The sequence below is a fragment of the Ailuropoda melanoleuca genome, chromosome 1 (genome assembly GCF_002007445.2).
Source record: "Ailuropoda melanoleuca isolate Jingjing chromosome 1, ASM200744v2, whole genome shotgun sequence".
In the NCBI taxonomy this organism is placed as follows: domain Eukaryota; kingdom Metazoa; phylum Chordata; class Mammalia; order Carnivora; family Ursidae; genus Ailuropoda; species Ailuropoda melanoleuca.
Genome location: NC_048218.1, coordinates 79,217,234 through 79,240,625, shown reverse-complemented (window position 1 = coordinate 79,240,625; position 23,392 = coordinate 79,217,234). Strand labels below are relative to the sequence as shown.

Sequence of the window (23,392 nt, the reverse complement as noted above, 5' to 3'; positions counted from 1 at the left end):
AATTGTCCGTCCCCTTTTAGGTGGAGGGTAACTCAGATTTGCTAGAATGGGAACCACCTGTTGAGGATTACATTTCCATGACGTTTTCTGAATTTAATCCTTATGTAGGTGATGAAATTCATTCCTTTCAAGATCAAGATGAACCAGAACAGTCATTTGACCCACCTGTGCAGTTTTAAAAATATTTTGAATAATGGAGACTGAACTAAAACTCAGACACTGAACATTGATTAGATAAATCTGTTATTTAAAAGAGTTTCTTCTCCCTCTTGAAGAGGAGGGAAAAATTCTAATAAATCCCAGAGTGTTTGCATTCTATTCTTATTTCATTGCTATGGCTGAGCTCCTTTGGTCTGTTAAAATGAAAACTGCTTTTCCTGTGACAGTGCTCATACTCTGCCTTCCTAATGTTGGATTACCAGCTCAATTTAAATTGTATGCTTTTCTGTGATGGTTGGTTTATTAACATGTAAAGCTAGTTATATTTTGGGGTATCTCTTCTGAATAGTTGTTCAGTAATGCCTTCAGCCATGTGGATAGCGATAGCGATGTTATTAGGGTTTCCTGGGGCCTTGCTCATCATGGCTTCGTAGTCCATGCGTGGAGAACACTTAGATGAGACTTTTGGAGTTGTGAATGAAGTTCACAGCTCATTCACAGATAAAAGTACTATGACAGGTGACTGTATTTTATACTAATTCAAATTAATTTTAAAGAGTATTTAACACTTTTATGATCACCTAAGATAGTAGAGATACCTTAGCACAGTGTTCCAAAATGTGTCCAATGTGTAAGAAGCTCCTGCCATGCTGATTAAAATGCAGTTTCCTGGGCACCACCCCAGACCTACTGAGTTGTCATCTTTAGCAGTACAGCATAGGGATCTGCATTTTAACAGGTATCATAGATGATTTTACTGTAGCCTGGCTTTCGAGAATCACTACTCTAAGATGTTGCAACACCAGTACCAAAATTCTCTCAGAAGGCAGAGAATCTCTGCCTAATCTCCAAAGTGCTTCCCACATCGTTGGTTTTTCAGCTTTTATTTATTTATATTTATGTTTTATTTATTTATTTATTTATGTTATTTAGCTTTTATTTATTTATTTTTAAAGATTTTATTTATAAGACAGAGATAGAGACAGCCAGTGAGAGAGGGAACACAAGCAGGGGGAATGGGAGAGGAAGAAGCAGGCTCATAGGAAGAGCCTGATGTGCGGCTTCGATCCCATAACGCCGGGATCACGCCCTGAGCCGAAGGCAGACGCTTAACCGCTGTGCCACCCAGGCGCCCCGTTATTTAGCTTTTAAAGTAAGCTGACTTTTGGGGCGCCTGGGTGGCACAGCGGTTGAGCGTCTACTTTCGGCTCAGGGCGTGATCCCGGCGTTATGGGATCGAGCCCCACATCAGGCTCCTCTGCTGTGAGCCTGCTTCTTCCTCTCCCACTCCCCCTGCTTGTGTTCCCTCTCTCACTGGCTGTCTCTATCTCTGTCAGATAAAAATAAAATAAAATCTTTAAAAAAAAAAAAACCTACCATTTAAAAAAAAAATAAAGTAAGCTGACTTCTGATTTCATTATTCAGGCTCCATTTCAAATTTACTTTATGTTCTTCATCTGCTCGCTCATTTTTTTCCCTCCTATCCAGGACACACATCAGTCATTCATCAGATATTTATTGAATGCATCTTAATTGTCAAGCATGTTAGGTATACCTTACACATATCCATTCAAGGTTGGGTATATCCTGCTATCCAGAACATTGAACATGGCAGCCTCGTGATTGTTCTTCCTTATATTCCTGTTCACTGGAATCAGCTTCTTGAGTTAGTTCCTAGGAAGCTCTATAAAGTTGTATAGATTCTGCATTCTGAGAGATTCTAATAACTAATTGACCACATTGACAGGGACAGAAAGGAGAGAAATGTAGAAGTGGTATTAAAGGGCCTGGCCTGGGAACTGAAGCTGAGTTTGAGACCTATTTCTACCACTTCTTGAGTAATCTTGGGCAAGTCAGTTATGCTCTTTAAAACTTCTGTTTTCTTAATCTGGAAAGTCAGAATAATACATGTTTTATCTGTCTCATCACTACAGTGCTAATCATTGTAAGCTCTTATTATTTAAAGCTATAAAAGCATCAAATAGATACTTTTACATTTATATGATACTTTACATTTAATTTGATCCTCAGGACAACTCATTGAGGTATATAGGGCAGTATTTGCTATTTCCTTTAACAGATGAGGAGACTAATAACCAGAGGGTTAGGTGACTTTTCCAAGGTCATACAGTTACTGTACAGAGTTAATTTTTTATTTTCTTATGCTTGAGGACTGATTGAATACATCCTTCTTGGGTTTAATTGAAGGGTTATTGGATAATCTGCTGGATAGGAAGCTTAGAGGAAGAATATTTTAGCATGTTTCCCTTTCCTAAAATCTTTATGTACTGCTCTCATTTTAACCTGTAGTGCTTCGAGTTTATTCACATTATTGAAAATGGAACTTCTTTCCTCTCTTTGTTTTCAATTATAATCAGTACCTTTCCTAAAGCATTTGTTAAAGTTGGTAAAATAAAATAATCCACTCTAATGCTTTTTATATTTTGTTGTTTTGTACAACTTTTGTGGTTTCTCTTAGTTGGGGGCAAAAATGAAGGTTCCATCTCTTGTCTGAATTGATTTGGATCAAAGTATATGTAAAGAGAGGGGCTTATATAATTTTCTGTTTAAAAATGAGAATATCTTTTCAAATATTCTTTTAATTTCGCTTAGGACAAAGTGGATGCTGGCTTGCCTACAGCAATTGTAAGTACACTTTAAATAATCCTTTAAAGGTAAGCTTTCTATTTGATTGGGTTTTCTTAGATTTATTCTTCTAATGTTCAGAGTTATTGCATAAATTATTAGGATAATAAATTCATAGGTCATTTACTGCCAGTAATCAGGTTTAAAATTTTTCCATATTGAATGTTCTTTCTTTCTAGTGTATTGTTATTCTTCAGGCTTTTGTTTGAGAAACATATAATGGAATAATGATTAGCCTTTTCCAGGTTTATTTATATGTGGTCCTCCCATGCCCAAGTAAATTTGCTCCTTCTGTGATTTGGCCTCCCTTTGGTTATAAGGGAGTGGAAAACAGCATTTGGTGAAATCACTTTGTGGTAAATAGTACATTTAATAGTTCTGAACTCCCTTGCCAAGCCTGCCAAACAGTAAATCCATGGCGCGATTATAGAGAACTGGGGAATATTGAAAGCACACTAGTGCCTTCTTTTCTTGAATACTTCCAGCTGCCTCCTGTAGCTTTCTTATTAGTTAGTCGATTGGTGAGGAAGTGGGCTGAATTTTGAATATTTCTGGTGCCTTTTGGCTCCTGTGAATAAACTGAAGGGCTTTCTCACCCCTTTCCCACACCTCATAGCTGGCTGGCTCTTGGTTAGGTAGCATAAGTACCTCTTACTTTGTCTGGACCCCTGAATTTTTTTTTCTTTAAATTGCTTTAGAGGAAGCTAAGTGGTGTGTTTTTGTCTATAATGTTGAACATATGATATTTTGATATTGTTACCCTTGGAGTAAATTTAGAGGGATTCCCAGAAATAAAACGTTCTGAGTTTCATTTCCCGTTTTGCCTCCTAGATGAAATTCTTATTTATAATAGTTGGTATGTCATCTGGTGCCTCAAGGAAAGAAGACCAACAAATTCAACTCGGATTGTTTCAAGATCCTTGATGTAATATTTCAAAGTGTAATTTTCCCTTTTGTTCTCAGGCAGTGTCCAGTCTGATAGCTGTGGGTACATCTCATGGATTGGCTTTAATATTTGGTAAATTTTCTAAGTACTTTCCTTACTATATAGATATTAAGTATCCTTTTGGATTTTGTATCTTTTAATATAATTGTAAACTTTATTTTCTTGTGAAAAAGTCAGAAAAAAACTTGAAAAGTAGCAGTCAGTAGGGTTGGTTTATTTATTTATTTATTTATTTATTTATTGTCTTAGAGAGGGGGAGAGAGTGCACGCCCCCCCACTCCATGCACAAGCAGGGGGAGTGGCAGGCAGAGGGAGAGGGAGAAGCAGGCTCCCGCTGAGCAAGGAGCCTGATGTGGGACTGAGTCCCAGAACTCTGGGATCAGGACCTGAGCTGAAGGCAGGCGCTTAACTGACTGAGCCACCTACTACTGACTACTGAGTCAGTAGTTTTGTAATTAAAATTACTTGACCCCAGTTCCTTTTATTGCTCATTACAAGTTTTTCTTCTTCATGAATTTATAAGTTATCACATCTTTTGACCCTGCAGACCTAGACAGAAAGAGTATAAAGTTGAAAGGGACCTTGGATTGTCCTCTTGTTTGCCTCAGTTTGTACTGGTGATTTTTGATTCTAAATCATATCCTAGCAGGTATTCTAAAAGATCTTCAGGGAAAGAGATTCACAGGCTTTCTCAGTAATTTTTCATAACTCAAACTGATAATAAGTTCTTTTTCATTTACATTGTAAATCCCTCTAACCTGAAAAGTTTCTAGCCCATAATCACATTCATTTATTGTTTGAGAAGTTAACATTCATTTATATAGTAGATGATAGTATTTTAAGTATTTTCTCTTTTTTTTCCTACATGAGACTAAATAGCCCTATGCTTTACTTTTGAATTCAGTACTTTGAGCAGAACATCTTCTTCCGTTTTTTTTATTTAAAAACTATTAGACAATATTTTTCTCTTGTTTTTAATATTCTCTTCTGCATCTTCAGTCTTTTGCATCTCTTTTAAATGGATTTTAGTAAGGAATCTACAGGATGGTGTATAAGGGTTATCTGGGAACACTTTAATAAACAGTACTACAGTACAACAGTTTATCTCCGTTGGCCTTGCGTCATTATTTACCATATGAGTGAAAAACTTTTTTTCCCCTTGTTTTTGAACAGTTTGAATTCCTGTTTATAAATATGCTAAAAATCTTAATTATCGTATGATTTTAAGATTTTAAATCTTAATTATCATGTGATTTTAATTATCATGTGATTTAAGATGATCTTAATTATGTGATTGATTTAAATAATAGAGTTTTATTGTTTGGGAGTGGGAAGAATGAACATGAAAATATTCTCTTGAGAGAACTTTAGAATTGATTCATTGAATAATAATTTTTTTCTTATTTCATAATTGGTATGTGTTAATAGTAGAAAATTTCATTGCACAAAAGATTGAAGATATAAAATAACAAATCCTACCATCCAGGAATAATCCCTAACATTTCTGTATGGCCCTCTAATCTTTTTTTTTTTTTGTACATGTGTATGTATATGCATACCCAAAATGGAATCATGTTAATTTGTAACCGGCTTTTTCATCATAATGAACATCTTCACATGTAATTATATATTCATCCGTAACATCATTTTTAATGGCTACATAGTAGTCTTTTAAATGGATTCACCATAATTTACTTAACCATTTCCTACACTAAGACATTTGGGTTGTTTCTAAACAAACAGTATAGCAGTGAATATCTTTGTAACTGCATTTTTGTGCACATGATTACTTCTTTAGAACCAAATCCTAAAGGTGGAATTGCTTAAGGTCAGGGTACGAACATTTTATTTTTTATTTTTATTTTTTCCAGGTTTCATAATTTAATTAGGAACATTTTAAACACTTATGATATAACCTAATTGCTTCTAGAACGTTTTACCAGCCTGCTCTCCTATCAGGTGTAAGAATGCTTATTTTCCTGGGGAGGCATAATTGGTGTTAGATTGAAAGGATTTGGGGAAAGGATCTTAAAAGGACCTTTAGTTTAGTCCCCTTATTTTACATATGAGGTGACTGAGAACTAGAGAGACTAAGAGAGATACACGGAGCCAAGTTCAGAATCAAGAAATACTGAATCCTAGATCAGTGCATTTTCACCATTCTCAGTAATTCTGTCCTCAGAGAAAAGGAGGCAAATTCCAAGATAAATGAAGAAAAGAATAGAAGAACTAAGATGAATGAGAATCAAGTATAATGTATATGTTTATCTGTCAGCAGAATGCATGTTGATTTTTTGTTCCCACTCACCATTGTTCATTCACTTTTCCTCAACTCCATCCTCTTTAACATCCCTTCCTTACTGCAGGGCTATAGGAATATGTGTCTGTTATAATCAAACCCATGTAGAGCTATTGCAACAAATTAAATGAATACTTTTTTTTTTTAAGACTTTATTTATTTATTTGACAGAGACAGCTAGAGAGAGAGGGAACACAAGCAGGGGGAGTAGAACAGGAAGAAGCAGGCTCCCAGCAGAGGAGCCTGGTGCAGGGCTCGATCCCATAACGCTGGGATCACGCCCTGAGCAGAAGGCAGACGCTTAACGACTGAGCCACCCAGGCGCCCCTTAAATGAATACTTTAAAAATAAAATCTCAACAGAGGAGAAGAGTACATTGTCTTTTGCTCCCGTCTTCTTAATTTCCTTAGGACTGCTTCTTAATTTTTTTAGGTCTCAACAGCTTTGTTTTAGATATGATGAAATGGTAATCTTTCATTACAGTCTCATGGAAAAGGAATATGCCAAAGTGAACATTTTGAGAAAGAATCATTCTGATAATGCTTTGGGTCTTTAATCATGCAGTTAGTAACTTTTACTCAATATTTTTGTGAGAATCTGATTATTTGGGCAGTGAATTTTAACAAATGGATTAAAATTTGCCTGAGTGGCAGTAACAAATGGCAGAGTGATGATACTGTGAAGTGTCTAGATTAGAAGTCTGGGTTAAATTTGATCTCATTTAAATATCTTTGTTGATCATAGGAAAAGTGTAGCAGGAAGAATTGTACTTGTTTTAAGTAACATTAGATTCTTTTTGCAATAGAGGCCTGGGTCATTAAAACATCACTGTAAGCTTCTTAAAAGTGATGTATATTGCCTATTTTAATGGACTATAGTATGTGATATTTATTATATATCTTGGCTCTTTCCTATATATAGGATCTCAAAATTCAAATCTTCATAAAGTTGTGTCCCTATTCCAAGGCCCTATTTTTTTGGGTTGTTAGTATACTTTAGTAGATTATCTTTTTGAAGTTGTTTTTATTTCTGTCAGACTTCCTGGACTTGGATTTACTTACTGTGCTATAATTCGTTTATTAGCATTTTCTCTTTCCCATAATCAATACCTGAATATAATCATAAATTGGTTAATTACATTTAGTATTATTCCCAGAGGTTATAACTAAAGGTTGTCACTTATACTTTTGAAATTTTACCTGTCTTTTCTCTGAACTTTTGAACTGATTTCTTGCTTTTCTCTTTCTTTTGATCTTTTCTCCATGGATTCAAAGGAAAAGGTATAGTAATTTTGGTTTGCATGAGCGACTGTTTTTATTTTGACCTTTTTAGTGTTGAAAGAGAATGCTGTCAATTATAGTTGATGCCTTCTTGTGAAATGCTTACTGAAAAAAAACAGCTAACTGAAACTGGTTAATGCAGGGAATGTTAAAAATTATAAATATATGCATACTTTCAGTGTTTAATTTGACTGAAAATATACAAATATTGATTTTTCTCCTTAATCTTTTGATACAGCCCAAAGCCTTTTCTTTGAGTTTGTATCTGCCAGTTGGAGGTCAGCAGCTGTTTTTTGGGAATAAACTGCATCAGTAATGAGTCACATTAAATTTGCACTTTTAATTAAAAGAAAAAAAGGTAGAAGCTTAGACACCTCTGAATCAATTGAGGAGTACAAAGTTGTAGATTTTCACCAAACAACTCTTCAATCTTTGATAGTTATCTTGTCCACATCTTATTTCATGACAGGTTTTCAATGAAACACCTTTACCAGGTTTTTCATGAGCATTCATTTAGTTTTCATGGAAACAATAGCTCTTTCTTTTTCACTCTGTTTCATTGGTTCACCTATTGTTTAATAAATTTTTTAAAGTCCAGTAACATTACAGAGGCACGAGCAGTTTTGGAAATGAACACAGCTAGCTTACTGTAAGCGTCAGCATTCTAGATGATAGCCAGTTAGCCATGGGAATTCACTGTGTCCTGGGCTTCCGTCAGTGAGCTTTACGGAGGGTATGAGGACTTTAATTCTGTGTGTTAGGTGGAGGTCAGGTAAAGTGATTCTACTGTTTTATGATCTTTAATGAAAAATGTTTTCTACTACCTCTTTTTTTGGTCTTAGTATTTTAATATGCACAAAGGGTAAGAAGAATAGTATTGAAGAATGATGAATGCTGGCAATAAGAGAGCTCTATACACAATTAAATTTGATTTCTTCTAGGATCTAGTTATTTCCTTCTTTGAAGGTCTTTGGGAACTAGTTAAAACAAATTAGGGATGAAGAAGTAGAGGATTGGGTCAATTTTGGTATATGGAAAGAGCAGAAATTCTCTTGAAGTATGTTCAGATTTAGGTTTTATGGCTATTACAGACTTATGCATTACTTGTGGCTTTTCTTTCCTATTTAGCACATTACTCTTAAGCCCAGAATACACTGAGTAGATCTGCCCTAAGCAAAGTATACTTTGAAAGATAGACTAATAAAAGAAACAGGTATAATTCATTGTAGTGTTTGTGATAACTAGGCTTCAAGTTATCTTAATTGGTAAGCTATTTATTATTAATAATTCCTTGCATTTTTGTAACATTTGGTAGTTTTCACATTTTTCATAGGCATTTTCTTATTTAAGCTCTGTGCCAACTCTGTGAAGTTTATAGGAAAACTGATAGTCTCATTTCATATTTCTTGCCTAGAGTTATTTGCTTTATAAGGACCCGCTCCAATTTTATTTTAAAACTAAGTTGACAATGCCAACCAAATGTGATTTTATGTAACTCTGTAAATGAAATTAGATGTACTGCTAATTTAATGGTTTCTCCCAACAATAGATAAAGCAGACTTGGAGAGCAGGGAAAATAGAATTTTTCCTTAATAATTAAGGCGATCAAGAGACCCCTGGAGAAGTGCAGTATGGAGAGCTCTGATTTTTTTTTTTTTTTAACCTGTCTTGCTTCTGTCCTTGTCCTTCTGTTCTTTCCATATAACTTTAGAATTCAAGTATTTGGAAGAGGTTTATTTTTAGTTTTACCAAATAGCCTTTTCCAGAAGTGTCCAGAATAATCTGGGATACAGAATGTTTAGTTACCCCAGCAGAAGAAACCTCTCTCAGAAGATTCTGGTTTCTTCTTTACACAGAAATTCTACCTTTTCTGAATTTAGTCTAAATTGAATGATAGCAGGTTTGTTAATACAGGGCCATAAATATAGAATGTATAAAGATAGCAGTAAGAATTGACAGATATCTTTGTGGAGTTAAAACCAGAGTATATTTTATACACTGTCCATCACCTCACCACCGTGCTTACCATATAAAGGGACATTGTAAAGATAACGAATACACTGTTTAAATCAAGGGAAAAAGTTAAGAATGTTTTCATTGACACAGTCCCGTGGGAGGTAAATTTCATACATATTTCAGGAATGACCAGGCTGGATAATTTGGTCCCCTGTGTTGCAGCTAGTTTTTAGTGCACAGGACCCATAGGAAAGCAGAATCCTGTTTGGGTTTTTAATCCAGAAGTTTTTCTTCCTCACTTTTCTTTGTTTCCTCCCTTAATGGTACCCTTATTTTTTATTTTACCATATTCCCTCGTTCTCCTATTCTTAATCTCCTTGAGTTATAAGAATACTTAAAATAGTCTTAAGTGTGAACTTTGTTAAATCTGAAAGCAGTAGTGAGTGTCTTTAAGTATGGTGGATCAGAACTGAGTACCGTTTGGATCTCAAAGCACAGATTACAAAGGATCCCAGCAGGATGCTATTCAGACATTACTCTGTGCCTGGAAGGCAGGCAGCCCAGATTCCTGGGGCTTCTTTGTGAGGCTGATAGGGAATTTCTGTCTTTATCCTCTTACTTTAATTCCATCTGTTGCCTCCACACAAGACCCAAAGTAGTGTTTTTATTTACATATATATATATATACACATATATATATATATACATATATACATATATGTATATATATATATATATATATGGAAAGAGAGAGAGAAACATTGTTGCCTAAAGATCCTATCTTGACAGTTTGCAAAATAAGATATATGGATAATCCACTAATTGTATGAGGCATCCCTGACAAGATACGGATCATGGAAAACACTATTTTGGCAGGCAGTTTTGGTAAAGCGAAAATAAAATGAGATGTTGAATTCAGAGTTGGGAAAATAGAATAAAGGAAATTTTAATAATTTGGATCAAATTGGGAGAGGAAGGAAAATATGTAAGGAAGGGGGAAATCTGTAATTGTAATTCATTCTAGAGGTGAATAAAGATAATGGCATTTTAAATACACCAGGCCTTATATATTTATGAATTTTATTCCTTTTTGAATATTTGTCTTAGAAGGCTAAAAGCCAAAATGATTTCAGAAAACAGTATTTTCTGTGTGACAGATACAGTGCATCCATTAATTGTATCAGAACTCCTTTGGGAGATGGGGATTGCTATTTGAGCCAGTTTATGAACACAGAAAAATGTTCTTACGGTATTCACTTTGGATGAGCAAAAGGTTTACATAGTATTACTCCCAAGATCTGAGGATCAATGTCTTTAGGTTCTTTCTGATTACTAGATTTACCCTTATGGAAGGAAGATTTGCAAATGTGGAAGCTATTCAGATGATCATCAGATGCCTCCTGAGTGCAGGGCACCAGGCTAGGTTTTTGGGAGTGTCAGTTCACTTATGATTTTAGCCCTTAGAAAGGACATAGTCTAATAGTGGAAGTAAGACATACTTACCTCCAAAGAATAGCATGTCAGTAGTTAAGGGAGGCACAGACAATTGCTGGGTGACTTTAGAGAACTCCAGTTTGTGCAAATATGGTGAGTTTTTTTCCCCCTAAACAGTTAAATTTTGTAGGCATGCCTTCTTATACTTGAATTTTTTATTTCATTGTTTTCAAGTAGGTACAATAATGAACAATGTACAAAATAAGCATTGCCTATGAGAACCCTTAGAGGAATTCTTTTAATTATTAGATAATAAATTTTAATAAATAGTTGAATGTCTCCTGGAGAAAAATCAGAATTGATTAAGGCAAGATCCTTACCCTTAAATAACTTAATCTAGTAGGGATTTGAATTATTTGCTTTTAGCATATCAAATGTTGATGCTTGAAAATAATTTTCTTAAGTAGTTTAAATATTTACTCTGTAATTTTGTTTGCACTGTTAATTTGCCTAGGAAACCTTTTCTTTATGGATAATATAAATGTAAATTATATTAATTCTGAATTAATAAATTTTGATTTTTGAAATTTTAAAGCTACTTTAAAAGGTGGTATTCTCTGTAACCTTGCATCTGAACACAGCAAGAAATACAATTTTAGAATGAGACAGATGAAAGGTAGTTCATTAGTTCAAAGAGATAAAGATTACTTATGGATTTTTTTTAACTTCTTATTAGCAGGTTCTATATTACTTGTAGGTCTGGTTTTTTCTTCATTCTTAGTGTCTAATTCAGTGCCCAGCATCTACTACATGCTCAATAAATACACTAAAATGAATATAACTTCATCCTTTGATTCTTTTGATTGTTGCTACCTCCAAATCTTTGAAAACAAGGTGATACTAAATACATATTTTTTCATTCCTTTCATTTCTTTCACCTGATTTTACAAATCTCTTTCTTTAGATCAGAATCAAGCTTTGCGACTCTGTCTGGGTAGCACTAGTGTTGGAGGTCAGTATGGAGCCATCTCTGCTCTCAGTATCAACAATGACTGCTCAAGACTTCTCTGTGGCTTTGCTAAAGGACAGGTAAATGTGAACTTTATTTATCCATAGATGTTAAAATAAATTTTAAAAACCTAGTATCTCTGTACCACCTGACACCTGTCAAAATGGCTAGAATTAACAACACAGGAAACAACAGATGTTGGTGAGGATGCAGAGAAAGGGAACCCCTCTTACATGTTGGTGGGAATGCAACCACTCTGGAAAACAGGATGGAGATCCTCAAAAAGTTAAAAATAGAACTACGCTATGATCCAGCAATTGCAATACTAGGTATTTACCTAAAGGATACAAAAATACAGATTCGAAGTTGATGCACCCCGATGTTTATAGCAACATTGTCAACAGTAGCCAAATGATGCAGAGAGCCCAAATACCCATTGATTGATGAATGGATAAAGAAGATGTGGGGGGGTGTGTACACACACACACACACAGACACTGGAATATTATTCAGCCATCAAAAAGAATGAAGTCTTGTCATTTGCAGCTATATGGATGGAGCTAGAGTGTGTTATGCTAAGTGAAGTAAGGCAGAGAAGTACCATATGACTTCACTCACGTGGAATTTAAGAAACAAAACATGAACATATTGGAAGGGGAAAAAAGAGGGAAACAAACCATAAGACTATTTTTTTAAAAGATTTTATTTATTTATTAGAGCACATTTGCAGGGGAGGAGCAGAGGGAGAGAGACAAGCAGACTTCGTGCTGAGCATGGGGCCTATCGGGGGGCTCAGTCCCACGACCCCAAGATCATGATCTGAGCCTAAACCAAGAGTCAGACGCCCAACTGACTGAGCCACCCAGGCACCTTTAAGAGACTGTTAACAGTAGAGAACAAACTGAGGGTTGCTGGAGGGGAGGTGGGTGGGAGGTGGGCTAAATGGGTGATGGGTATTAAGGAGGGCACTTGTGATGAGCACTGGGTATTGTGTGTAAGTGATGAATCGCTAAATACTATTCCTGAAACCAATATTACACTATATATTAACTAACTAGAATTTAAATAAAAATTTGGAGGAAAAAAATGAAGTGTGGTAACACTGGAGCTAGGAGAAAAGCATGGGTGGGACAAATGAGGGCACTAAGTATATACAAAGCCGTTGTTTAGGCAAAATGCAAACACAGACATCAACCCAATGGTCCATTTGTTGATATTTGAGAACCCTCTGCATTGATTATCTGAGTATCAAGTATCTGGATGTGAAAATAAACTTGCATTAAATTTGCCCAGTTTGATTAATTAAAAAAAGCAAACCAGTATTTCTAGATCAGTATCTCAAAGACCAAAAATTATAAAGTGACATGTCTGTAGAGCTAACTGAGATTGCTCAGTCTAACTTTGTTCAGTTTTTAATAATTTTTATCAACTGAGCCAGTGTGTGTGATTTTTAATATTTTAACTTATGAGTCTATATAAGTAAATAGCTTTTACAAACCAACCAGGCTATTGTATCAAAATTTACTTCCTTATAGTAACATAGGTAATTGTTGCTGCTTTTTAAATATACTATATTCTGCTTTCTCTATTCTCATTACTGTGTTCCTCGATAACTCTTAGAATTGCTTTCTACTTCTGAAACTGGCAATAAATTTTGGCTCTTCTCATCTGACTTATACATCACTAGTTGGTCTGGCAGTGAGCCTTTCTTATAATTTTTACCAATGCTAAAGAGATTGACTCGTTGAAGAAATTTTTTACTTTTTGGTATAAGAACAGCATTTAAAATCTGAAGGGAAAAGTAGGTTGGGCAGGATGAAGGGAAATTGAAGATGGAATAAAGGCCCTATGCTTTAATGAATCTGCAACCTTCGGTTATGTTTCAACTTCATAGCTTTTTGCCTGCAATGTTATTAGACCAGGGATGGATTATTTCAGCCACAAGGCAGAATACTTAAGTCCAAAAAAGCAATAGATTGGTTTTTGAAGTATTTAGTTGTCTTACAGATCACAATGTGGGATTTAGCCAGTGGAAAACTTCTCAGATCAATAACAGATGCTCATCCTCCAGGAACAGCAATATTACATATTAAGGTAATATCTTTGGGTTTTTTGTCTAATAATTTTTATGATTATGTTTGTGTATGCATTTTTAAGCACATTTCTTTATAAACAGAATCCTTGAAAATGAAGTTTTGTTTGACTAGCCAAATAGGATGCTTTGCAGGTTAGAACCGGAGATGGGCTAGCATGGTAACATTCAGCTGTACGTTGGGTCGATGTCTAATAGAACAGCAGAAAGAGTAAACCGATGTGATCCTAGACCAGAGGTTGTCAGCAGTACCCTGCTGAAAACTCAAGTGGAGATTTAAACAGGTCTTTTTACCTTTTGTTTAGTCCACCAACGTTGCTCTGTCACATTTTGTTGGGAGTTACCTGAGGTTCAAGGCACCAGCTGTGAAAGAACCAAGGTTTGCATTATGTTTAGGACCAGATCTGTTGGTTTATTTTCTTTCAGGCCTCTAAGGGAAAAGCTTTAAGATTTGAGTCTTGGCTTTCTCCTTACAGGTCTGAAAAAAATAAGCCAACTTAGGTAACAAATTTCATTTATAAATACAATGTGAACTTTGGTTTTTGTATGCTGTCAAGCCCGTGTTCAGAAGCATAAAAGGTAAAGGACTGTAACTAGGGAAGTCTAAAATCAGATCTTTGAGATTTTAATCATGTACACATTTGGTTGCTTAGCTGTGCAGACCTCTCTTATCCATACATATGCTTTTTAAAGTCTGTAAGCATCTGGAGTTTATGTGTCTGCATTTAGGTTAGTTACATAAAACTCTTTTGTGACAAAGCAGCATTGAAGCATTTAGTAACGGTGAAAGCAACCAAGACAAGTAAAAGTAGAATTTCCCTCTTTTCTGAACATCATGGCAGTTTTTCTTGACCTTTTTTCCTATGGAGTTGTTTGTGTTTATGTCTTCTCTCCTTTAATGAAGATTTTAGAAACCTGAGTCTGTTTCTCACTTATTTTTGGATTATGTATGGTAGCTGCTCAATAAACATTTGGTTGAAGGGATAACTAATTGGTGGTGTTTGTAAAAGGACAGTTCATTTACAGAGAAAAGCAAAATACTTGAGAGAAACAGGAAACAGAAGAGATAAAGGCAGAGAGGAAAGAGAAGAGTGTGGCTGAGGATAAAATCATAGAAGTGTATTGCTTGGGATTAGTGATAACGGCGTTGCATGCAGACGCTGTGACATTGGAGTAAGAGGTAGCAAGTGGTATATATGATTGAATACTTCCAGAGTCTTGGATTGACAACAGCCACTTGTTCTTTAGTACTCTTACTCATTGTTTTCCAAACTTAAACCCTATATCCCAGCAATAACAACTTGGGCTTACATCCTTAATACATGTATGTGTATATGTTTGTGTGTGTGTGTGTACATATATGTATGTGTATATATAAAATTTATTTTGAAAACACTATAAATGTACTGTACTACTATTGAAATACATTACAAAACACATAGATAAGTAGAAAATTAATAAATAAAAATGCAAGTTCAGTTGATTTTCCTACATTCCAAGTATATATTTCTCACTCTGGCAGTTGCTCAGTGAGGCCTTGAGAGCAAAAGTGTGGGTCTTCTTTGTTATGCCTGTGTGTGGGAAGAATAATTTTACAGTAGTCTTCTGTACCTTAACTGTCCCTAAGAGAACAAAGACACACCATTTAGGATGGCTCACCAACCTTTTGGGTTAGGGAGACCGGTCACTCTGAGTGACTCAGGTTACTCAGTTTTGTATCCTACAGCGTTCACATTTACCATACCTCATGAGCCCTTAGGACTGTCTGTCATTGTGCACGTTAGTTGTTATTTTGAGTTTTCCAGAGTAGGTAATAATAACTAATGTGTACATCGTCAAATAAAATCAGGAGACAGCACATATTTGGAATCACTCCATAAAAAGTTAAACTATTTTAAATATAGTGGATTAATTCATCAGTTATCCAGAAAACTTATTCAAGTTTATTTCCCAAAGATAGCAAATATCCTTTACTCTTTCCCTGTTCTTGAAAACTAGGCAACTGCAAATGTATTTAGTATACCCTATTCAGTTTAATAGCAGCTTAGAAAAAGTTAATGTTAAGAACTCAAGTGGAGAACTTAGGGCTTTTATGAGTCATAGTTTGTATTTTTCTTTGATCCCGATGAAAGGTGGGTTTGCTTTTTTAAAGCCTCAGTTTTTTAAAGATATTGAGCCATTTTTATTCTGAATATGGGTGGGTTTGTATATTTAGAATGATGAACTAAATCTAGATGATTTCAAATGCTATTAAATGTGTTTGGTTTTAGATTTTTAAGACATTATAATTTTTTCCCTTTTTCATACTTGACTGGTTGTTGAAAAATCTCTAAGAAAGTGAATTTCTTCTCTGTTTAGTTTACAGATGATCCAACTCTTGCCATTTGTAATGACAGCGGAGGCTCTGTTTTTGAATTGACATTTAAGTAAGCGACTAAAGGACATTTGTTGACAAATGAAATGAAAAGACTAGCTCTGGTTTAATGACTTGAAGTTGAACATGAAGAGGTCTGGAAAAGCCATGTGATTAAAAATAGGTTATGGCTGTATATTATGACTTGGGGAGGCTTATGGGACATTTGGAGGTCCAGGCATGGCCACCCGGAATTCTGTCTCTGTAGGTCTGAGTTGGAATTCTGAACTCCTGCTCCCCAGGGAATTCATATGAGCTCTCAGTCTTGGGAACCATAATTCTGGAGTATGTCACTAATTTCGGTTTAGGCCCCAGGCCCAGATGATTCGAACTCTAATATCTAAAAAGGTTTTTATTGCCTTGGAATTGCCATATTTCACTTTAAGAGCAAAGACTGTCTAGATATATGGGAGAATATTTATAAAGCAGGGTTTTTTTTTTTAACAAGTAGAACATAAAATTATGGTGTATTTCCATAAGTTCTCAAAGTAAGGGCTGTTTCTTGTATTTTCATACTTTCTGACCTTGCTAAACCCAACATAATTGCTTACAAAGTACTACTTATTTATTCTGCTAATGTTCACTGAGCATCTCCTATGTGTAGGCATTGTTCTAGGCACTAGACTTGCAGCTGTGAACCAGACAAGCCTGCTACTCTAATAGAACTTACATTCTAGTTGGGGCGGGGGTAGAGACATGATAATGAATACATAAATGAAATAACTTCAGAGAGTTATGAGTGCTTTGAAGAAAATAAGACCAGTCAGCTTGCTGGAGTGCACTTGAGGATAATTCAGGAAGTTGATATTTGAGCAAAGACCTGAGTGATAATCTGGTCAACAAATGCAAAGATCTAGACATGTTCTAGGTGAAGGGATGTTCAAGCACAAGGTTTTGAAGTGGGCATAAATTTGGCTTGTGGAGCAACAGAAAGACGGCAGTTGTGGCTGGAGCGTGACTTTGTTAATAGTGAGAAAAGAGGGGCACCTGGGTGGCTCAGTCGTTAAGCATCTGCCTTTGGCCCAGGGCCTGATCCCAGGGTCCTGGGATTGAGCCCTGCATCGGGCTCCCTTCTCCTCTGGGAGCCTGCTTCTTTCTCTCCCACTCCCTGTGCTTGTGTTCCCTCTCTCGCTAGATGTGTGTCTCTCTGTCAAATAAATAAATAAAATCTTAAAAAAAAAATAGTGGGAAAAGAGTGAAGGCAGGAGCCAGATCATATAGGACCTTTGAAAACATGGTAAAGAGTTTGGATTTTATGTACGGTGGCAAGCCATTGGAGTGTTTTTAGGAGAAGAGTGATAAATCGGACCTAGACATTACAAAGAACCTGCTGATGTCCTCTGGGGTTGGATTGTTGGAGGCAAGAATAGGAGTTAGGAGGCTGTTGTAGTAGTCCATGCTAGTGGTGGTAGTGCCTTGAATCGTTACTAAATCAATTCTGAATTTTTTGGTTACCTTTGCAGGAGAGTAATGGGAGTGAGAACATGTGAATCTAGATGTCTGTTCAGTGGTTCCAAGGGGGAAGTTTGCTGTATTGAGCCTCTCCATTCGAAGCCTGAGTTGAAAGATCATCCCATCACACAGTTTTCCTTATTGGCCATGGCATCCTTAACAAAGGTTGGTTGGTATATTGAGAAAGTGAAACTCATAACTTTTAGAGGCTTTGAATACCAAAAATTTGAAAATTATAGGGTAAACATTAAAAATATATTTTTCTCCTAAAGATACTGGTCATTGGATTGAAACCATCCTTGAAAGTGTGGATGACTTTTCCCTATGGACGGGTGAGTAAACCTCTCCCTTTTATTGGCAAAAGACCATGTCAGAAGGGGGGAAATGACTTGAAAGTGTTGAATTCTGTGAGATTGTCAGAAAACAAGGTGGAATAGAAGTCACTGCTCCAAATATCATTGTTTGGACTTAAATCGATGTGACCAAAGCAGTATAAGGTGGTGACTGGAGCGGTACAGATCATGAGGTCTGTGCTTTTTTATGTTTATTGTTTTAAGCTGTCCTCTCATAAACAGCTGCTGTTTTGATACTGAACTGATAGAGAATGCCCCACCATAAAATCTAGCATAATTTGTGGCTGCATAGGCTTTCTTTTGGCTTCTGCCTTTAGTATTCTACTTTGGAGGATGATACTTCCCAGCATCTATGATGCAGACCCCAGTTTCCCTTTCCTTTCCTGCTTGGTTCTTTTCAGAGAGTTGTGATCTTCTAGTGTATATGTGAGGAGAGGTATTGATGGGGTGAGATGGAGAATGATGGTACAGAGCCAAGACTAGTTGAGAACACAGCCCCTGTGCTGAGAGAGACCACTCTTCTGTTTGTTGGTTGGTACTCCATTATCTCTGGGCCTCAGGGGAAGCAGATCTGCCCTTTCAGATGGCATGGCCAGCTTAGATTGCCATTCGTGTTTCTTAGGTTAGCTTCACTGGCTAACTGAGGTTTATCACGGTGGTATATGTTTGCATCTTTTTGTATGTTTTTGCTAGCATTTTTTTTCCCAATATTAACATTTTCAAATAGAGAAGTAGAAAGAATTTTACATTGAACATCTGTATACTTACTATCTAAATTTTGTCATTAATAGTTTTCTGTACTTTATTAAATATCTCTCTCCATCCACCCACCAAATTATGTTATTTTAAATGTATTTCCAATAAATTTTAGAAGTCAGTACTCATTTGCCTAAATATTCAGCATGCATTATGTTTAGAGTTCAATATTTGTTTCTCCTTTGGTGTAGAATTTACTTACAGTGAAGTGCACAGATCTTGGTCATACATTTGATGAATTTTAACAAATGTATATACTTTTATAACCCAAACCTCTATCAAGATATAGAACATTAGCATTAACCTGGAAAGTTCCTTCTTGACACTTCCCAGTCCGTCCCTGCTTCATTGGAATCTGAATGAGAAATTGGGAGAAGTTTTCTCAAGGAACATGAGTCAGATGCTCTCTTTAATTAGTTTTCTCTTTGTCCTGCTGTCTGTTAACTGTGATGCCATATATATATATATATATATATATATATTTTGTTGTTGTTTGTTTGTTTTGGCCTTTTCCTCACATAGATGGATCCTTCCAGTGTTCCATTGCTGGCCTGGCACTTTGTGGCAGTACATAATTATGTGAATCCCATGCTTGCCTTCTGCAGAGGAGATGTTGTTCATTTTCTGTTGGTGAGTCCTGATATGATGCTTGATCTGTTATAAAGTCCTCTATCATAATATTTTTTTCCTGATTCACCAGTGAGTTAATATTATGTTAAAGAAATATGCTGTTATAATTCTTTGAAGGGAGAGTGATTATTTAATTTTAATTTTAGGCTTTAATGATTAACATGGAAAACAATTGATCACCTCAGCTCCATGCCCCCCTCCATGGTGTATTTCTCAGTTCATCTCCTTTGACTAACCAATAATTAATTATGTGTGTGTATAAATATATGAATGTACGTATGTCTATTAATGGCTTACCTATCTACATATAGTGTATTAATTAGACGACAGGTATCATTGAGCACATACTGTGTTCTCTACACCGATGGACACAGAAGCAGTTGAAGGACGTATAAAACATAATTTCTTTTTTCACACAACTTCAAATACTGCTTGAGAGACAAAGCCAGTATGCCCATTTAACTACTAGGGAGAACACTGTTTAAGGATTCAACTGTGTGATGAGAACTGAAAGTTGATAAAAGTTCAGAGTGTGGAGAGATTACTATGGACTGCATAGGCCATGGAAGACACTGAAGGATATGGGGCAAGTACTGCAGGGATGGTGGATATGCATATTGGGGAAAATAAGATGAACTGAAGTTATAGAGGTAAGAGTGTGCCTGCATAATCTCTTCTTGGGTTTCCTAGCTTAGTGAAGCAAGGACACCACTGTCCACCTAGTTTCTCCAGCTAGAAACCTAAGGGTTGCCTTTCAGTTACCTTTCTCCCTCATTTCTGCTTCTTCACCACATCCTGTTGATTCTGTCTCCAACATATGAATTTACTCCCTTTTTGTCTCCCCCATTGCTGCTTCCCTAGCCTAAACCACTGACATCTCTTCTACTTTGGCTCTGGCATAGCTTTCTAACTAGACTCTGGCTTTGGTGTCTTTGCATATGCTCTCACCTCTTGTAGGGAAGCTCTATGCCCTCTTCCACTCTGTCCTACCTAACTCATGATTATCAGTGCCTTCCCTGACTTCCTGAACTGTTTCCTGCTACATACACAAGACCTTCTGTCTTCTGCTTTGATAATTTTGAGTACTTTTAAAATTACTTGTCTCATATTTTTCTTTCTCATTAAGTGAAAGCTCCATAAATCTAAAGATTCCAGCCATAAGGGCAGTGCCTGTATATAGTAGATGCTTAATAAATGTTTATAGACTTAATGAGAGTGAGAAACCTGTGAAAAATCAAGTCGAATATATGATGTAGATTTAGATAAGGAATGGCATACCATGGCCTATGGACCAGATCTGGCCAGTTGCTTGTTTTATAAATAAAGTTTTCTTGGAACACAGTCATGCCTATTTGATTATGTATGATTTATGGCTGTTTTCATGCTACAGTGGCAGAATTGAGTAGTTGTGAAAGAGATTGTATGGTACACAGAACGTAGGATATTTATTGTGTGTCCTTTTCCAAAAATGTTTGCTGACCCTGATCCAGATTATATAATATAATTGGCCTAGACTAGGTAATGAGGAGCTGTCACAGGTTCGTAGGAATTAGAGAGATAAAGATGTGATTAAAGTGGTATTTAAGGAAGATCAGTGTAGAAATAGCAGAAAAAATAGATTATAGGTGGTAGGAGGGAAATGGAGGGTTTTGCTCTTGTGCAAAAGCAGGTATGAGGTCTTTAGACAAGGATGCTTGGTTGCAGTGATAGTGAGGGATGACATTTTGAAGGAAGGACAAGGCTTCTCACTGGATCTGGGAACTGAAGAACATGAATGAATCTTTGTTTCTGACTGCATTTCAGAAGCATGAACTATTTGAAGGGCTAGGGTTACAGAGGATCTGAATGTTAGAAGCAAAGGTGGGATTAAGTCTTTTCTCAGGGAATGTCCTCTGGGCAGGTGACAATCCAGGTCTGCAGTGCAAGTGAGAATTTCAGGGTAGAGAATGTCGTTGAAACTGTGAAAATCAAAAGCCAGAGCATACGTAGCCTTCGCAGGCACTCACAAGGGAAAGGGAAAAGAAAAGGAATCAAGAAAGAATGTTCCAGTAAAGGCACATAGAGGTAGGAGGGAAAGTAGGACAGTATGGCCTCACACAGGAGACAAAGGAGAGGCTTCAGGACAATGTCAGTTCCAGGGTAATACCATTATTAAATAAAGATCAAGAGAGAAGACGACTGAAGATAAGACCACTGAATATGCAAGTAGTTGGGTTTTTGTTTTTTTTTTTTAAGATTTATTTATTTATTTGAGAGAGAGAGAAAATGAGTGGGGGAGGGAGAGGGAGAAAGAAGTAGACTCCCCACTGAGCAGGGTGCCCAAGGCAGGGTCAGTCCCAGGACCCTGAGATCATGACCTGAGCCAAAGGCAGGCACTTAACCGACTGAGCCACCCAGGTACCCCCGCAAGTAGTTGTTGATAAGAAACTTTTCAGAGGACTAATCATCAATGGAATGGAGGTGGAACCTACATTGTCAAGCCTTGTTAAAGAAATGTGCGTCTAGAATAGCAAACTTACACTCCTAGTGTTTGGCTGCAAGAAGAACAAGAATGGCTAAATATCTGTAAAAAGCAAATCAGGGAAAGGTTTTTTTTTTTTTGTTTTTTATTTGAAGATGGAGAAGTCAGAAAAAATGTTAGATAGCAAAAGGAAAAGTGCCCTTAAAAGGAGTGAGTGAATCTGCCAGCAAGGGAGAGGTAATATTAAGCAGTGGTGGAGGGGGTGGGATTTAGAATATATATGAGTGAAGTGATCTTCTTTAGCAGGACTTCAGTGAATCCTAAGAGAATAGGTAATGTTGGCATTGTTTTTTCATTTGTGAACCTCTTTCAGTATAAGCCAAAAAGGGAACCATTTGGCGTTCATTTTCATTTTTCAAGTGAGGGAACTGAGAAAGAATAAGTGGTTGGCCTTTGTCCACATAGCTATACTAGTGGAACTGAAACACACACCTCTAGGTCACATGCTCCTTCTACTAGCCTATTATTTCTTTCAGGGGAAGTGACTTAGTGAAGCAAAGATGAGAGTACATCAAGGGCCTGCGTTAGGAGGGCTCAGTTGTTTGTGTAGGTATCTGGTGAGATCAACACTGTAAGTGATGGGACTAGAAGGCAAAGGAATTAGGGCTTGAAGGGAAAGGAAGCCATCTGGAACACTGCTCTGGGAGAGTGTAAGGCAGCCCAGGTAGGCTAGGATGTCATACATTTCACAAGGGTCAGATGTACATCGTGCTGCGTCTCCTGCAGCTCTGTCACCTTGGAGCAAAAGCAGGGAAAGCAAATTACAAACGTGGTGAAAGATTAGAGAGGGTGTATGTACACATATGTAAATAAAATATTGATGCTTGAGATTCTCCCGGGACATTTTGGGCTGTTTGAGCTCTAACAGTATACTTCAGAAAAGTCTAGTTTTGTCCCTGCAGCTTTTTTTTTTTTAATGGACTTTTTGGCTTTATCATACCATGTGGTCAGTCCCATTTTATGCTTTAACTCTAGCTGAGTACAGTCACCAATGGGGTGAAGTTAATTTGTTCTGAATTATAGTAGAGTGAACACACGTTACAGGACTGACAACCAGACCACTGAGCAGATGTGCCTCATAATTTGGTACAAATCATGGTGTGAATGATTTTTTTTCATTTGTGTAATAGTTTCTTTAATTGCCAATATTTGGGGCTATGCGTACTGTGAATGGAACTCATTTTCTAAGTGGAGTATAATTAAGTATCTACAAAAGCCCCTCCCAACATAGCTGGTATTTAGGTTGTTTTTATTTCACCGTCAGGTTAAGAGAGATGAGTCTGGAGCAATACATGTCACTAAGCAAAAGCACCTTCACCTCTACTATGATCTCATCAACTTTACTGTGAGTATTCTTCAGATTAATATGCCCCATTTATCTCATGTAATTGGTTTGAGACCCTGGTGTATTAGCACTACCGGGATTTCTGCCAAGAACCCTGACTT

The 23,392-nt window shown here is 36.5% G+C and overlaps 1 protein-coding gene across 5 annotated transcripts in view; it reads left to right on the top strand.

Annotated features, from left to right (window-relative positions):
• The window catches only part of VPS8 (VPS8 subunit of CORVET complex), a 234,791-nt gene that overhangs the window by 23,683 nt on the left and 187,716 nt on the right, over window positions 1-23,392 (top strand). For 3 of the 5 annotated variants that reach the window (XM_019795771.2, XM_034661727.1, XM_034661730.1), the window contains exons 6-15: window positions 2,773-2,805; window positions 3,769-3,823; window positions 7,325-7,330; window positions 11,685-11,809; window positions 13,737-13,823; window positions 16,180-16,247; window positions 17,698-17,851; window positions 17,959-18,018; window positions 19,318-19,425; window positions 23,211-23,291. In XM_019795771.2, the coding sequence (XP_019651330.1) occupies window positions 2,773-2,805; window positions 3,769-3,823; window positions 7,325-7,330; window positions 11,685-11,809; window positions 13,737-13,823; window positions 16,180-16,247; window positions 17,698-17,851; window positions 17,959-18,018; window positions 19,318-19,425; window positions 23,211-23,291 (777 nt within the window). Of the gene's footprint in view, window positions 1-2,772; window positions 2,806-3,768; window positions 3,824-7,324; window positions 7,331-11,684; window positions 11,810-13,736; window positions 13,824-16,179; window positions 16,248-17,697; window positions 17,852-17,958; window positions 18,019-19,317; window positions 19,426-23,210; window positions 23,292-23,392 lie in introns of those variants that run through there. The other 2 variants (XM_011220314.2, XM_034661735.1) reach the window with 2 other exon arrangements.